The following is a 17,661-nucleotide window of genomic DNA, read 5'->3' on the forward strand; positions in this document are numbered from 1 at the left end:
TTGAAAGGGTTTATGGAGCATATGGGAGGGGCGGACCCGTGAATGTTTGGTAGGCCAAGGGCGAAGGAATTTTCGTTCTTCTCCCAATCTACGTAGGGTGTACTCCCGGATCGATAGGAGGTATTCTGAGGCCCCGGAGGCTGGGTTGTTGAAAGAGCAGTAGAAACTCCATATAGAGTTTGGACTGATATCTACAGATAAGACGATGGGGCAGCTGAGTAAGGCCCGCGAGAGGGGGGGAGGGAGGGGGAGGGGGGGGGGTGTGCAATCTATGAATATGGGAAAAGGGCGACTATGTTTTTGGCACACCAATTGAGGAAACAGAAGGCGACGAGGGAGATTGAAAAAGTGAAGGATATGAGGAGTAATCTGGGGCGTCATTCTCCGACCCCCCGCCGGGTCGGAGAATAGACGTTGGCCGTCGTGAATCCCGCCTCGCCCCCGCCGAAGTCTCCGGTACCGGAGATTGGGCGGGGGCGGGAATCGGGCCGCGCCGGTTGGCGGGACCCCCCGCTCAATTCTCTGGCCCGGATGGGCCGAAGTCCCGCCCAGAAATTGCCTGTCCCGCCGGCGTAAATTAAACCTGGTATTTACCGGCGGGACCAGGCGGCGTGGGCGGGCTCCGGGGTCCTGGGGGGGGCGCGGGGCGATCTAACCCCGGGTGGTGCCCCCACGGTGGCCTGGCCCGCGATCGGGGCCCACTCTTTCCCTTCCGCCTCCGCCACGGCCTCCACCATGGCGGAGGCGGAAGTGACTCTCCCCACTGCGCATGCGTCGGGAAACTGTCAGCGGCCGCTGACGCTCCCGCGCATGCGCCGCATTTCCGCGCCAGCTGGCGGGGCAACAAACGCCATTTCCGCCAGCTGGCGGGACGGAAATCCCTCCGGCGTCGGCCTAGCCCCTCAATGTTGGGGCTCGGCCCCCAAAGATGCGGAGCATTCCGCACCTTTGGGGCGGCGCGATGCCCGTCTGATTGGCGCCGATTTGGGCGCCAGTCGGCGGACATCGCGCCGTTGGGGGAGAATTTTGCCCATGGTCTTAGACCTGGTGGGGCTCAATGGGGTATTTGAGGACTTTTACAAGAGGCTATATGATTTGGAACCCCTAGCCGGGGTGGAGGGAATGAGGTGTTTTTTAGGCGGGCTGGAGTTGCCCAAGGTGGAGGAGGACCTGGTGGAGGGGCTAGGAGTGCCCATTGGATTGGTGGAGGTCCTGGAGGGTACGGGGGCGAAGCAGCCAGGGAAGGCCCCGGGCCCGGATAGCTTCCCAGTGTAGTTTTATAAAAAGTTCTCGAGAAACCTGGGGCCACTGCTGGTAAGGGCATTAAATGAGGCAATGGAAAAGCAGGAGCTCCACTCAACTTTGTCACAGGCCTCGATTTCCTTAATTTTAAAGAGGGAAAAGGACCTGGAGCAGTGTGGATCCTATCACCCAATTTCATTGCTGAATGTGGATGTCAAGTTGCTGGCCAAGATCATGGCCTCACAGATTAAGGACCGTGTGCCAGGGGTGATAGGGAAGGACCAGACAGGATTTGTAAAGGAGAGGCATCTCTCAGCCAATATTAGGCATTTGTTGAACGTTATATTAATGCCCCCGGAGGGACGGAATGTGGAGGTGGTGGTCGCGATGGATGCGGAGAAGGTCTTTGACCAGGTGGAATGTTGGTTCAGTTGCCGTTCAAGGTAGTGGAGGCGAGTTTCAGGTATTTGGGCATTCAGGTGGCGCGGGGTGAGAGCAGTTACACAAGTTGAAACTGGCCCGGTTGGTGGAGCAAATGAGGGGGGTTTTAAGAGGTGGGACGTGCTCCCACTGTCGCTGGCAGGGTGGGTGCAGCCTGTGAAGATGACGGTTCCAGAACCTGCCGCTCTTTATTTCAAAGACCCTTTTTAGGAGGGTTAATGCATTGAATTCGGGGTTTTTGTGTGGGCAGGTAAGGCCCCACAGGAAAGAAGGTGCTGCTAGGGCAGGGACGAGGGTGGGGGGGTGGGGGGTGGGGGGGGGGCTGGCTCTGCCAAACGTGATGAATTATTATTGGGCAGCAAATATAGCCATGGTGAGGAAGTGGGTAGTGGGGGCGGGGGCGGCATGGGAGCGGATGGAGGCAGCCTCTTGTAAGCACTCGTGCTTACGGGCACTGTTGACAGCGCCTCTGCCATTCTCGCTGGCCAGGTACTCCACAAGTCCGGTGGTGGTGGCGGCACTGAGGGTGTGGGGACAGTGGCTGCAGCACCCGAGGCTGGAGGGGGCCTCGGTTTGGGCACCAGCAGCTAGAATCATAGGTTCGCTCTGGGTGGGCGAGACGCGGGGTTCCGGGGGTGGCGGCGGATGGGGATTGAATGGTTTGGGAACCTATTCATTGTGGGCAGCTTCTCAAGTTTGGAGGGGTTGGTCGAGGAATATGAGGTGCCCAGTGGGAATGGGTTCCGGTATTTGCAGGTAAGGGACTATGTGAGGAAGCAGGTGCCGTCCTTTCCCGACCTGCTGCCCCCGGGGTTGCAGGAAAAGGTTGTGTCAAAAACAGGGGTGGGTGAGGGCAGAGTCTTGTAGATCTACAAAGAGTTAATGGACTGGGAGGGCACCCCTATATGCGCAGTCAAGTGCAAGTGGGAGGAAGAGCAGGGAATGGAGTTGGAGGCTGGGCTATGGGGAGAGGCTCTGAGGAGAGTGAATGCATCCTCTTCGTGTGCAAGGCAGCCTTATTCAGTTAAAGGTAGTCCACAGGGCACATATGATAGTGGCCAGGATTAATGGGCTTTTCGAGGGGGTAGAGGATAGGTGTGGACAGTGCGCAGGTGGTCCTGCGAACCATGTCCACATGTTTTGGGCCTTTCTGAAGCTGAAGCGATTCGGGCGGGGGTTTGCTGATGTTACGTCTGAGGTGCTGAGGGTAAAGGTCGTGCCGAGTCCATAACTGGCAATCTTTGGAGTGTCAGAAGACGCAGGAGTCCAGGGGACAAGGAAGGCCGACGTTTTGGCCTTTGCCTCCCTGATAGCCTGGAGACAGATCTTATTGCAATGGAGGGACTCGGGGTCAGCCGAGGGTGGGTGGCATTGGAGGTTAAAATAAAGGTAGCTGAGTTCCTGCCATTTTTACTATGCAAAGGCCTTGCATAAGCATGATGTGCCGCAAAATTTTGAGCACTATTTTTGCTTCATTTTTCCAAACAAGAGTTAGAAAAACCAAGAGCCAAGGGCTGGACTCTCCGTTGCCTGACGCCGATATCGTAATCAGCGATTGGGCGGATAATCGACTTAGATGCCCAATTTGGGCCAGCACCAGAGTGACGCCGGTCAGCCATGCTCCGCCCCCTCGGAAATGGCATCATCACGGCACACGCCATTACAACGGCATTGGCGCGTCATCGGCCGCAATGCTCTGCACCCGATGGGCCGAGTTCCCGATGGCGCGGGACACGTGTGGTCTCAGCCGTGCAGGAACCCGGCATGGCAGCTGCAGACTGTGTCCAAGGCCGACTCATTTGGCCGGGATTCGTGCCGCTGGCTGGCGAGGGCTGGGGGGATTGGTGGGGGGTGGCCAGGGGGTGGTCGACGGGTGGGCTGTGGGGTCACGGATGGCAGGTCGGCTCCGCGCACGGCCGGTGCCATGTTGTACGGCGCGACTGCTGCAGGTCGTCAGCCGTGCGCATACGCAGCCACGGACCAGGCCATTCTCCGGCTATTTTCGGCATGGGAGCCGGGAGTTTCACCCGGCGCCACTGCTAGCCCCTCACTGGTCCCCGAATCAGTGAGGGGTCGGCGCCAATTCATCGTAAACCTCCTGAAAATTCTCCGATCGAGCCGGCACTTAGCCACTGAAATACAGTCTCAAGTGTATCAAATGCGGAACCGAATAAAGGAAAAGGATTCACATGATACAAAAAAGGTGCAAAAAAGGAGCAGATCACAGTCAGATGATTAACTGTCATTGAACGTGCTGGCCATTGCGGGCGCAACAAACCACTACTGGGTCATTCCTTTACTGGACGATAACTAGTGAAAATGGAGGTGGACAATGGAGCAACAGTTTTGTTGTTACCAGAAGCTGTTTACCAAGAGAAATTAAGACATATTGCCTTAAAACCCTCAAAGATAATACTAAAAACCTATACTGCGGAAATGGTTCCATTGAGGAGCCAAATCGATGTAAACAATATACCGCAGACTTGTCCCTGCACATCGTTAAAGGTAACTATCCAGCCCTAATGGGAAGAACCTGGCTAGAGAAAATTAAACTAAACTGGGCCAAGGTGAATCTCATGTCAGAGTGCGTAGCAAGTCTACCGAAGATTTTAAAGATCATCCCATTGTCTTTAATGGAGAGCTGGGTAGCATGAAAGAGATCTCGGTCAAGCTAAAGATTAAGGATGAAAGCCAAGCAAGATGTTCAAAGGCTAGGTTAGTGCCGTACGCCATCAGGCAGAATTAGAGAGGCTGGTCAAGACAGGAGTCCTCAAATGCATTAATGTAAGTGATTGGGCCACGATGATCGTATCCATGATGAAGAAAGATGATTTGATACATGCCAATTTTAAAGTTACTATCAATTTGGTACTGTGTGCAAAGCAGTACCCTCTGCCCTTAATTGCTGATTTATTTGCTGGGTTGGTTGGGGGGGGGGCAGCATCCCAGTGAAGTTGACCTTAATCAAGCTTATCTCCAGATAAATGTGGATCCAGGGGCGACATTCTCCGACCCCCCGCCGGGTCGGAGAATCGCCGGGGGCTGGCGTGAATCCCGCCCCCGCCGGTTGCTGAAGTCTCCAGCACCGGAGATTCGGCGGGGGCGGGAATCGCGCCGGTTGGCGGGCCCCCCCGCTCAATTCTCCGGCCCGTATGGGCCAAAGTCCCGCCGATAAATTGCCTGTCCCGCCGGCGTAAATTAAATCACCTACCTTACCGGCGGGACAAGGCGGCGTGGGCGGGCTCCGGGGTCCTGGGGGGGGCGCGGGGCGATCTGACCCCGGGGGGTGCCCCCACGGTGGCTTGGCCCGCGATCGGGGCCCACCGATCCGCGGGTGGGCCTGTGCCGTGGGGGCACTCTTTCCCTTCCGCCTCCGCCACGGTCTCCACCATGGCGGAGGTGGAAGAGACTCCCTCCACTGCGCATGCGTGGGAAACTGTCAGCGGCCGCTGACGCTCCCGCGCATGCGCCGCCCGGAGATGTCATTTCCGCGCCAGCTGGCAGGGCAACAAAGGCCGTTTCCGCCAGCTGGCGGGGTGGAAATTCCTCCGGCGTCGGCCTAGCCCCTCAATGTTGGGGCTCGGCCCCCAAAGATGCGGAGCATTCCGCACCTTTGGGGCGGTGCGATGCCCGTCTGATTGGCGCCGTTTTGGGCGCCAGTCGGCGGACATCGCACCGTTTCTGGAGAATTTCGCCCCAGGTTAACAACAATATTTGACAACCATGACACATAGCAGCTAATCAGATATAAAAGACTTCCATTTGGCATCATGTCCGCACCTATGTTGTTCCAACAGAAGTGGACTGAGTGCCATGGGCGGCGCCGGAGCACAGTTGTTAGCACTGTTGCTTCACAGCACCAGGGCCCCAGGTTCGATTCCTGGCTTGGGTCACTGTCCGCGCAGAGTCTGCGCATTCTCCCCATGTCTGCGTTGGTTACCTCCGGGCACTCCGGTTTCCTTCCACAAGTCCCAAAAGACATGTTTGTTAGGTGAATTGGACATTCTGAATTCTCCCTCAGTGTACCCGAACAGGCGACGGAATGTGGCGACTAGCGGCATTTCACAGTAACTTTATTTGAAGCCTACTTGTGACAATAAGCGATTTTCATTTCATTTTCATTTCATTTCATGGCTGCAGAGGTGGAGCAGGAGACATTGAAGAACCGTTGTAAACTGCCAGGCTTGCTGGGGAATGGCTGACTGGGCTAGGGCAGTAGCGTGTAGTGACTTGGTGCTAAGTCGTGAACTTGGGGTGTCACCCTCGGGCTCAGTCCGCCATTGCTGCAGTCTGCTTTTTAAATACAACCTTTTGGTGTTACTTACTGCGCACACTGCTGAGTGCTGCCTCTGTCCTTTAAATGCTCAGACGTCCTCTGGTCATCTGGGAGCCCACCCCTCTGGACACCCTCATACCCCAGCTGTATCATCAAGGATGAAGCTCAATCAGGAGCCCAGAAGGCGTTGGCACTCCTCAGAAGCGCTGCCCCATTGCAGAGGAAGCAGGGGATCAGCAGAGCTCACCGCATCTACAGGACACCTGCACTGCAGCGTTTGGAATTCTCCCTGGTTCTCTGCCACTCTCTGGGAAGAGGACTCACCAGTGACCAGCTGTCTCTTACTGGTGAGACTGGCAGTGCTGACTGCTTCTGCCACCACCTCCCAGGCTGTGTTCAAGTGGGCAGGCCTGAGTCTGCGGCCCATACTGGGGAAGAGGATGTCCCTCTACTCCTCACTGTTGATCCACTTCAGGGGCGTCATTCTCCGACCCCCCAGAACTGGCTGGCGGACCTGAGGACCGGGAGGTTGCTGATGCAGAGGTCGGGGGCGTACTAGCAAGTGAGCCACCGACAGCCCGTCCCCATATCCCCCCTCCCCTATATCCCCCTCCCCCATATCACCTGATCACTGCCTGATGTCTAACCATGCATGCTTCATTGTGTATCGCAGGACCAAACATCCAGGCACCCATCCCCGCAGATGCAGACCGCCCGCAGGATGCCCCTCGGAGGCCACGGGAGACAGAGAGACCCGGACCCTCCAGCATGCGATGCCCGCAGGATGCCCCTCGGAGGCCACGGGAGACAGAGAGACCCGGACCCTCCAGCATGCGACGCCCGCAGGATGCCCCTCGCACACTACTGGAGACGGAGAGACCTGGAGCAACAGGGAGACGACACCCCCGTCACGTGCGGGAGCGACCACCCAGCGACGAGGGGGGCAGCCACAGGCCCCCGTCACATCCGAGCCAGGACACCACTACCCAGGACACCACTACCCAGGACACCACTACCCAGGACACCCCTACCCGGGACAGCACTACCCAGGAAGACGAAATACCGGACAGTGACTCAGAGTGGATGGGTGGAGACGAACCCCCACCCCAAAGTGCCATGGAGTGGCAGAGAACCAGGGACTCTGGTTCTCTGGGACGAAGAGCACAACACAACGCCACTGCTGTCACCAACACCCTCCACCATCACAGAAACACTCACCTCGGTTGGGCACTTTAGTGATGAGGCGTCCGCTACACTCACTGGTGCGCACAACACAGCCGTCCCGGTACAGCAGGTGGAGGTAGGACCAGCAGAGGGGCGGGGCGGTCGGAGGGCAGCCCAGCCCAGGCGAACATCTGCCGCCCAGATGGATCCCGGGTTCCTGGAGTTACCACACCCACACATAGATCCGATGCAACCACCGACCCGGAGACGAGCGAAGAGGGTGACGGCCGGCTTGCGGCGGCTGCATTCGCAGGTGGAGGAGTCCACCCGCGTCCAGGAGCTGGGACTGGCGCTGGTCATGCGTGCCACCCAGGCTGACACCGCACGGGTGGCGTCCGCGGTGCAGGCAATGGGTGCGATAGTGTCAGACATGGGGAACGGTTTGCGAGGCCTGGGGCTTTCCGTGCAGGCGGCGTCTGTGGCCCAGGACATGGCTGCCCTCTCACAGGAGGCCATGAGCCAGTGCCAGCGCCAGATGGCAGAAGCGCTCAACGCCATAGCCCAGTCTCTGCAGGCCAAGACCCAGTCTCAGCAGGCCATGGCCCAGTCTCTGCAGGCCATCGCCCAGTCTCAGCAGGCCATCGCTGAGGGCATCGGCGCCAGTGGCCATGTGCGAGCCGGCGTCGCACTGTCACAGACAGGGTTTGCCAACCCCCTGGGCTCCATGGCTGCAAACCTGCAGACCCCCGTCGATACCAGCACGGGCCTCCAGGACTGGCAGCGCCAGATGCCGGGGGGGCGTCAGATGGCCAGTCCGTTCGCATCCCCCACCCATGTAGAGGCCTGGGAGCCATCGAGCACCCCGAGGGAGGAGGAGGTGGTGTGGTCCGTCCCGGCTCCCCCTGTAGGGGAGGTCCGGGAACACCGCGACACCTCGGACTCCCCCCCTTCCGTCCCAGGTGCATCGGTCAGGCTGGCAGCTCGCCATCCCAGTCGCCCGGGCCGCAGCCTGGCCCATCTAGGCCAGGACGCCCCAGGAAACGGCCGCCAAAGGGATCCAGTGTCAGAGGGCAGGAATCACAGTAGTCCACCTCCAGTTCTGCTGTACCGTCTGGGGAACCACGTAGACGTAGTCAAAGGGCACGTAAGGCCAAACAATTAGACACTGAGTAAGTTGGCACGGGTGCAGGGCACAGATGAGTTTTAGGGGCTAGGGCACGTGCATGAACTCGTTTGGTTATTAAAGTCAATGTTACACCTACAGAAGCTGCCTTTGTGCTCTGTCCAAAGCGTGCGGGGGTGTCATGTACGTTGAGCGCAAGTGTGTGTGTGAGGGGTGGTCTTACCTCAGTCCCAGGTGAGTCTGCCCCCTTCCCCCTGGGCCGCCATCAACATCCCCCGGGCAGAGGACGGGACCGTGCGCTGCAGTGTCACAGCCGCATGCAGGGATGGTCCGGGTGGATGTTGGTACTGTGGCCATGGGTCAGACATAGTCCAACGATGTGGAGCCAGGAGCTCACCGCAGGGCGGGTTGTCATCATCCTCCATGGCCTGCAATAGACACGCGTCCACCCGCAACTGTGTGAGCCCGGCCCGTTGTGCCGCAGGTGGATCGGCAATGGGGGGGGGGGTGGTGTGCATGCGGGTGGGATGGGTGGGGTTGGGGAGGGGGGTGAGGGTGCTGGGTGGGTGGATGGGTGGGGGGTGTGGGTGGTCGGCTGTTGCCATGGTGTGTGGTCTGCGGCCATACTACCCGATTCCCACGCCCATCTAGTCTGTGAAGCGGGCGGCTATCAGTCTGTCCCGTGCCCGCTTGGCCAGCCGGTAACGGTGGACAGCCACCCGCCTGTGTCTACCCCGTCTGCCCTGACCATTACCCCCATCCCCCTCATCTGGGGAGGACTGCGCCTCTTCCTGCTGCTCCTCCACTCTGCCCTCCTCTGCCTGCGGCACATCGCCCCTCTGCTGGGCTATGTTGTGCAGGACGCAGCACACCACAATGATGCGGCCGACCCTATCTGACCGATACTGGAGGGCGCCCCCAGAGAGGTCCAGGCACCTGAAACGCATCTTCAACACGCCAAAGCACATCTCTGTCACTCCCGTTGTCGCTACATGGGCATCATTGTAGCGGTTCTCCGCCTCATTGCGTGGCCTCCGTATAGGCGTCATCAGCCACGATCGCAATGGGTAGCCCCTGTCGCCCAGCAACCAGCCCCTCAGCCGGAGATGGCGTCCCTCGTACATGCCGGGGATGGATGACCGCGACAACACGTATGAGTCGTGTACACTGCCTGGGTAACGGGCGCAGACGTGCAGGATCATCATGCGGTGGTCGCAGACCACCTGTATGTTCATCGAATAGGCCCCCTTCCTATTGGTGAACACGGCCCTGTTATCTGCAGGTGGCCGCACGGCGACGTGCATCCCATCAATCGCGCCCTGGACCATGGGGAACCTGGCCACGGCAGAGAAGCCCACGGCCCGGGCATCTTGGCTGGCCCGGTCCACAGGGAAGCGGATGTAGCGGTGCGCCATGGCATATAGGGCATCTGTCACTGCCCGGATGCACCGATGCACCGATGTCTGCGATATGCCGGACAGGTCCCTACTCGGTGCCTGGAATGACCGCGTTGCATAAACGTTCAGGGCCACCGTAACCTTGACGGACACGGGGAGAGGGTGTCCCCCGCCAGTGCCACGCGGTGACAGGTGTGCCAGCAGGTGGCAGATGTGTGCCACGGTTTCCCGCCTCATCCGGAGTCTCCTCCTGCATTCCCGGTCCGTGAGGTCCTGGTATGACTGCCGGGGCCGGTACACACGGGGCGCCCTCGGGTGCCTCCGCTGCCGTGGGGCCGCGACGTCCTCCTCCCCCTCCTCGTCCTGTCGGTCAGGTGTCCCTCCAGCCTGGGCGGCTGCCGCCTGTCCCTCTGCGGCAGCCTGCGCCGCCTCTCTGGCACGCTCCTCCTCCTCCTCCTCATCCAGGGCAACATAGACATTAGCGGGGGAGGGGGGATATGGGGGAGGGGGATATGGGGGAGGGGGGATATGGGGGAGGGGGGATATGGGGGAGGGGGGATATGGGGGAGGGGGGATATGGGGGAGGGGGATATGGGGAGGGGGATATGGGGAGGGGGAATATGGGTGATATGGGGAGGGGGGATATGGGGGATATGAGGGAGGGGGGATATGGGGGAGGGGGGATATGGCGGAGAGGGGATATGGGTGAGGGGGGATTGGGGGAGGGGGGACATGGGGGAGGGGGGGACATGGGGGAGTGGGGGACATGGGGGATATGGGGGAGGGGGGATATGGGGAGGGGGGATATGGGGGAGGGGGTATATGGGGGAGGGGGGGATATGGGGGAGGGGGGATATGGGGGAGGCTCACCCTGCCTGCCCTGACGAGGTCGTTCACCTTCTTGTGGCACTGGGTGCCTGTCCGTGGTGTCAGGACCGCAGCGGTGACGGCCTCTGCCACTTCCCTCCACAGACGCCGGCTGTGGCGTGGGGCAACTCTGCGGCCATGCCCGGGATACAGGGCGTCCCTCCTCTGCTCCACCGCGTCCAGGAACGCCTCCACATCCCGTGACTCGAACCTCGGGGCTGAGCGGCGGCCAGCCATCCAGTCAGGTGTTCCGGTCGGGTGTTCCGGTCGGGTGTTCCGGTCGGGTGGGGGGGAGCAGCGCGGCCTTATGAGCCGTCACGCCGTGCGGCGCGTATGACGCTGCACGGCGTGAACCACGTGCGCAAGCGCGGATCCCGTTACGTCGCTGCTAGCCCATTTAGAGCCGGAGACTTTCGACCCATTTTTCCGATGTGACGGAAGTCGGATTTGCGCCGTTTTTTGCGCCGATCGGCGGACTTTCCGCCGATAACGGAGAATTTCGCCCCAGACTCCCAACATCAGTGGGGAGGTCTTCCAGGAGCCATCTTGGTGGCTGCAGTGAATGTGTGGTAAATGGAATGCTTAAAAACAGCTCTAGCTGACAGGCTCTTTGGTGCTAACTCTGGCCCCAGCAGTTAGAACACCCATCAGGCTGGAATTTGCTCGGAATTCATGTCAGCAGAGGGCTGGGTCATTAGCATGTTCTGAATTGCTCCACAAATTGCGTCACCAACAGGAAAGTGAACCTCACGCAATTCAGTCCTCGTGTCCACATTTAGGGCTGGATTCTCCCTCCGCGCCCGCCACAAGAACGCCACGGGCGAGACGCCGACAATGGAAAAATCCATTGACCTCGGGTGGGATTCTCCAGTTGCTGGGCGAATGCGGCCGGAGAATCCCACCCTTAGTCTCCCAATCGGAAAATTTCGCCCATCATGTTTCATTGCAGGAACCTCTAATATAAAGACGGATGAAAGTGTTGTGTATTCTTGTTTGTTCCTAGTTGGAACAAGGTCACTTTAAGAGTCTGATCACATGAGATATTGATGACATCATCGGCCATTTGCAGGGGCTGAAGGGCCTCCTCTGTGCTGTATTTTTCTGTGATTCTGTGATTGCAGGATTCCCCTGGGAATCCCACTTATTCCTCGTGATGCATTAATTTGCATGGCAAGGAATAGTGAATTGCTTCCTGATGAGCACTCACAGGGGGAACGTAAATCAATAGCAAATCTCCTCTGGAGGGAGAACATAGGGTAGGATTCTCCCTAGCCCGACGCCAAAATCAAAATCAGGAGGAGAATGAGCTCCGACTCCGAAATTGGGACCGGCGCCGGTTTGCCGCTGATCCGCCTTCCACCCCTCCAAAATGGCACTATTGTGGGGCGAAATTCTCCGGAAACAGCGCGATGTCCGCCGACTGGTGCCCAAAACGGCGCAAATCAGACGGGCATCGCGCCGCCCCAAAGGTGCGGAATGCTCCGCATCTTTGGGGGCCGAGCCCCAACCTTAAGGGGCTAGGTCGGCGCCGGACGAATTTCCACCCCTCAGCTGGCGGAAAAGGCCTTTGGTGCCCCGCCAGCTGGCGCGGAAATGACATCTCCGGGCGGCGCGTGCGCGGGAGCGTCAGCGGCCGCTGACAGCTTCCCACGCATGCGCAGTGGAGGGAGTCTCTTCTGCCTCCGCCATGGTGGAGACCGTGGCGGAGGCGGAAGGGAAAGAGTGCCCCCACGGCACAGGCCCGCCCACGGATCGGTGGGCCCCGATCGCGGGCCAGGCCACCGTGGGGGCACCCCCCCGGGGCCAGATCGCCCCGCACCCCCCCCCCGGACCACTGAGCCCGCCCGCGCCGCCTTGTCCCGCCGGTAAGGTAGGTGGTTTAATTTACACCGGCGGGACAGGCAGTTTAGCGGCGGGACTTCGGCCCAACCAGGCCGGAGAATCGAGCGGGGATCCCTCCCGATATGAACTGGATCGGGCTCATCAGTCGTGTAGGCCTGTACCAAAAGCGAGTGAGCCGCCAAGGGCAGTGGCTCTGTGCTTCCGTAGGTATAGTGTGAAGGAGAAGGTCCTGAGCTGGGCCAAGCAGAAGCGGGTGGTGCAGTGGGCTGGAGCTGGTATACGTGTATACCGGGACTTTACAGTGGAGCTGGCGAGGAGGCGGGCTGCCTTCAACCGGGTGAAGAGGGCACTGTACATTAGCAAGGTGCAGTGCGGCATTGTGTATCCAGCGAAGCTGAGGGTGACTTATAAGCACAGGGACTTTTATTTTGGAACAGCGGAAGCAGCGGAGGAGTTTGCGAAGGCAGAAGGACTGTGGCAGAACTGACAAACTGAGAAATGGCCATGTGCCGATGTAACCTCATGACTGTATTTTCTTCTTTTTTGTTTCACTGCGCGCGGGTGTAGGGGCTAAAGGAGCCAATGTGGTATATATTTGGACAAGGGAAGTGATGGGACTTTCACCCGAAATGAGGGCTCTTTGGGGTGTAGGTGGATATGCGGGGTTTGTGTGCTAAAAGGGGATCTCTGGGCTTTCCTAGGGCCGGGCAAGGGGGAAAGGGACCCGGGCGGGATCTCCACGCTGGCCGGTTTAAGCCGGGCAGTGAACGGGAGTGAGGTGGGGGGAGGGGCTGCGGCCATCGGGTCCGAGTGGTGTAGCCGGGGTGGAAAGTTGGGGGGAAGGAGTATTACAAGAGGCAGTGGACGGGAGGAGCTGGAGACTTGGTTGGGGGGGGGTGGGGGGGGGGTTGTACAATTCTTGGGTATCATGTACGGTACTCTTTCAGAGGCTGGATGGCGTTGAGTGTAGGCGGGGGGCGGGGGAGTGGACTCTATAGGTAAATGGTGACCACGGGCGGTCCCGGGCTCCTTTTTCTTTTTCTCTTTTGTTTTTTGTTTCCACCGTGGGAGGGTTTGGTTTATTGGATGCATATATTGACAGGTGGCCGTTGTTTGGGGTGGTGGGAGGATGGGATCATTGGTATTGTTAAGGGGTTTGATTTTGTATTTGTTACCATTTACTGTTTGTGGGTGGGGTGTAAATGTTTGAAGGAAAATGTGAAAATGTAGAATAAAAAATAATTTTTTTTTTAAATAGAAAAGATCCCATAATATCGGGACTAGATTGTTGGGGGAGGCAGCACAAGATTATGCTTTATGCGGATGGCGTGCTGCCGTTCGTGTCTAAAGCAGGTGTCATGGTTCCCGTCATTATTGGTGCGGTGGATAGATATAGCGCCTTCTCTGGTTATAAGATCAAATTTACTGAGTCCGAGGCTCTGCTGAGGATGTGTTAAGAGGTAAACCTCCTCCTTTTGTTAATTTCCTTTTTAGGTGGTCCCCCTTGTGATTTAAGTATCTTGGGATTTAAATTACTCCTTGCTTGAGGCAGTTATATGGGACCAATTTCCCTCGAATTGGGATTTAGCTTGTTGGTCAGCCCTGCTGCTTTCTGGCTGGGAAGGATTACCCTGATAAAAATGATCGCGTTGCCTAGATTGTTGTATTCCCTGCAGATGCTGCGTACACTACTGTCGGCTAAAGTTGTTAAGGAAATCAATAGAATGATCAGTTTATTTATCTGTAATAAGAAGCCTTGCGTTAATTTGTTAAGCTCCAGATCTCAGGTCCTAAGGGTGGGTTAGATGTCCTGAATATTAGGCTATATCAGCTGGCCTTTCATTTAAGGTTTATAAGGGATTGGGTTAAAAAGGACCTTCGTCAATTTAAAATAACAAAAAAATGTAATTAATTTATGGGATGTGGGCATCGCTGGTTAGGGCAGCATTTATTGTCCATCCGAAGTTGCGCTTCAGAAGGTGGTGGTGACCTGCCTTTTTGAACCGCTGCCGTCCCTGAGGTGTAGGTACACCCACTGTGCTGTTAGGGAGGGAGTTCCAGGACTTACCCCAGTGACAGTGAAGGAATGGCGATATATTTCCAAATCAGGGTGGTGAGTGACTTGGAGGGGACCTGAAGTCCTTAGCAGAAATGGAACATTGACTGACAATGCAAGTGAAATCGTGAGGATCACGCAGGCTCATCTATCATATTAAAGGTAAACAAAAAGTCAGTCGCGAGGTTTGGGCCGCGTGGGTTGTGAAGGTCAGCCAGTGTGGGTCGCAAATGTTGGCTGGCTGGCATGGGTCCTGAAGAATGGCCGGCTGGTAAAAATGGGTCGCGGGCAAAGAAAGTTTGAAAAACACTGTTCTAGATGGTAGCAGTCGTGGGTTTGGAAGGGGCTGTCTAAGGAACCTTGGTGAGCTACTGAAGTGCATCTTGTAGATAATAATAGTAATAACTTTTTATTGTCACAAATATGAAGTTACTGTGAAAAGCCCCTAGTCGCCACATTTTGGCGCCTGTTCGGGTAAGCTGGTACGGGAATTGAACCCGCGCTGCTGGCCTTGTTCTGCATCACAAACCAACTGTCGAGCTCACTGTGTTAAACCAGCCCAGCCCAGATGGGACACACGGCTGCTACTGTTCGTCGGTGGTGGATGGTTTGAATATTTGTGGAAGGTGGAACAATCAAGCGGACTGATTTGTCCTGGATGGTGTCGAGCTTCTTGAGTGTTTTTGGAGCTGCACTCATCCAGGCAAGTGAAGAGTATTCCATTACACTCCTGACTCGTGCCTTGTTGATGGTGGACTGGTTTGGGGGTGTCAGACGAGTCAGTTTACCCTCTACAGGATCTTGTTGTTCTATGGTGACTTTAAGGCACATTCTACTAAGTGGGATAATCCCATTATTATTAATTCTCTGAGAGCATGGAAATTAGGCCATCGATTAGAAGGGATATTGAAACTGACTTCCGTTCTTTTTCCTATTCAGGGCAGTCCAGATTTCCATCCAGTCTAATCGACTATGGATTCAACACTTGGAGAGACAGAGCATTTGTAGGCTGGGAGACTTGTTCAGAGATGCTTCCTTGTCATCCTTTGTGTAGCTATGTCAACAATTTGACATCCCAAGACACTCCTTTTTCAAGTATTTGCAACTTAGAGACTTTATCCTTCATAAAGATTATTATTATAAGACTAATGAAGATTTTTATTATTATAAGAAGACAATTTTGTACTTTGATTCCTCAATTTCCCTGGTGGGAAGAATCCTAAATTCTGTGGAGCCTAAACAACTAATTATTAAGTTCTATGATACTTTAAATTCTAGATCCCACGTTAGAATATAGATGCTTTTCAGTCTTGAGAAAAGGACTTGGCAATCAATATTTGCGAGGAGACATGGGGTAATATATGGGACACCGCTGGTAAAATTTTGTTTTGTAATAAAATGAAGGAAACCCAATTGAAGATACTACACCATTCGTATATAACACCTCGGGTTCAAATTAATGGGACAAAAACAGAGTCCCATTTGGGCCCGGTTAGCGGGTGTTTCTCAGCATAAACTACACCGCTATTTAGCCATTTTTTTTGGCTTCAGCGAGGAATGCCTTGCCGCGACTGCACTTCAGTCATTTCCTGCACTGGCGAGCTAGAGTATTTGCAGATTATGGTGACATTTTTAAATGCCTCCCCGATCTTTCAACCCCCCTTAGCCCCTCTACTATGGCCTCCGCCCCCCCCCCCCCCCCCACAGCACCCAACTTACCTCTTACGGGGTCCTCGCGCTTCCCGTCACCCCACCTCTTAAGGGCAAGGCACCCCTGGGGCGCGATGAGGCCGTTAAATCGCACCCTTATTCTTAGACACAGGCTTAATTCTGCTACATCCTTGATGTGCTTAAAGTGTCTGGTCGTTGAGGGTAATTATATAGATTTTTGATAGAGCCTTACAGTCTAAACCTGTGTTCCTGGTTCTTGGTCTCCCAGATCAGAGAATTACTGATTGTAATGAAAAGAGGCTGTACAATATCCTGACCTTTGCAGCTCATAAGAATATACGATGCTCCTAGATTAGTGACAAGTATCCCTCAACTCAAAACTGGCATATGCTAATTATGAAATGCATCCCTATGGAATTCCTAACCTCTGTGATTGGTTCTACGTCTGATGAATCCATAAGGTATGTGACCCCTATCTTAAATTCATAGGCTCCACCTTGGCTGACTTACTCCTGTTGGGATATCCATGACCTAATTCATTTCATTTAATTTCATTTTGGTAGTCTTGAAATTCTCGAAATTCAGAAAGACAAGCGTCCTGAATTGAACAGTTCTTCATTTCCCCCCGCTCAATTTTTGTTAATCTGTTGCTGAATTACTCCAATATGTAAACTAGAGGCACCGGTTCATTAAGCACACTATCCTGAATTTATTTCACTTGTTCTTGCTTGTTCCCATGTTCGCTATAAGTCTTGCTCCATTCTGTCTGTGTTTTGCACTAATTTTGTTTTGTTGCCTTTATTGTTAAAAATATGAAAAACCTAATTAAAATATATTGAAAAAATACTCACTCCAAAGACAGTAGCACCTACCTGAAATTTGAGGAGAAAATTTTCTTTGTCAGGAAGCAACCTATTAAAAAATAAATTTTACATATATGTAGTTTATGCATTCATACTGCCTAAACAATATTGCTGCTTTAAAAAAATAAATGGTGTATTGAAAACTACATACCTTGCCATTTCGCCCAGTCCCAACTTTCCATCATGATTTGAATCGAACATTTTAAGCTTAAAAAATAAAAATAAAAATGTTCTAAAATGATTCAAACATTTATTTTTTTCAGCAAATTTAAACAAAGTCAGAATTTTAAAAACAAGCCATTAGGAAATATAGCTTTTCATGTCACTTTGCAGGCAAATAAGTTAAATTCTAATCGTTTGAAAAAAATATCCCATCTGTACTCTTTTCTGTCTCCAGGACCTGATGCTTTTATGCTATTATTCCATGCTCTTGTTTTCTTGCACCAGTATCTAACTTAAGAAATCCCCTCGCCAAGTGAATATTAAGCTGTATCGTTTGAGCATGATTGATATATGATTGATAGTAGGCTGATATATGACCAGATTTCTACCAACAAGAAGTGTTGATTTTGAGCACAATATTACATTATTTACACCATTGTCCACCATATCCAGCAGGGGAAATTGAGACATGCAAACAAATCTATAGGAAATCTACAGACATAACTTTTTAAGTACCAATTTTGATTTTCCTTTGCAGATTCCGCAGTCTGTCAGCT

At 54.9% G+C, this 17,661-nt stretch overlaps 1 protein-coding gene across 1 annotated transcript in view; it reads right to left on the reverse strand.

The window, feature by feature from the left end:
• The window catches only part of calb1 (calbindin 1), a 174,593-nt gene that overhangs the window by 26,090 nt on the left and 130,842 nt on the right, over window positions 1–17,661 (reverse strand). The window contains exons 7-8 of the mRNA XM_072467985.1: window positions 17,094–17,149; window positions 16,952–16,991 (exon numbers count right to left, since the gene is read on the reverse strand). Of these exons, the coding sequence (XP_072324086.1) occupies window positions 16,952–16,991; window positions 17,094–17,149 (96 nt within the window). The remainder of the gene's footprint in view (window positions 1–16,951; window positions 16,992–17,093; window positions 17,150–17,661) is intronic.

The sequence above is a fragment of the Scyliorhinus torazame genome, chromosome 11 (assembly GCF_047496885.1).
Source record: "Scyliorhinus torazame isolate Kashiwa2021f chromosome 11, sScyTor2.1, whole genome shotgun sequence".
NCBI classification, from domain to species: Eukaryota; Metazoa; Chordata; class Chondrichthyes; order Carcharhiniformes; family Scyliorhinidae; genus Scyliorhinus; species Scyliorhinus torazame.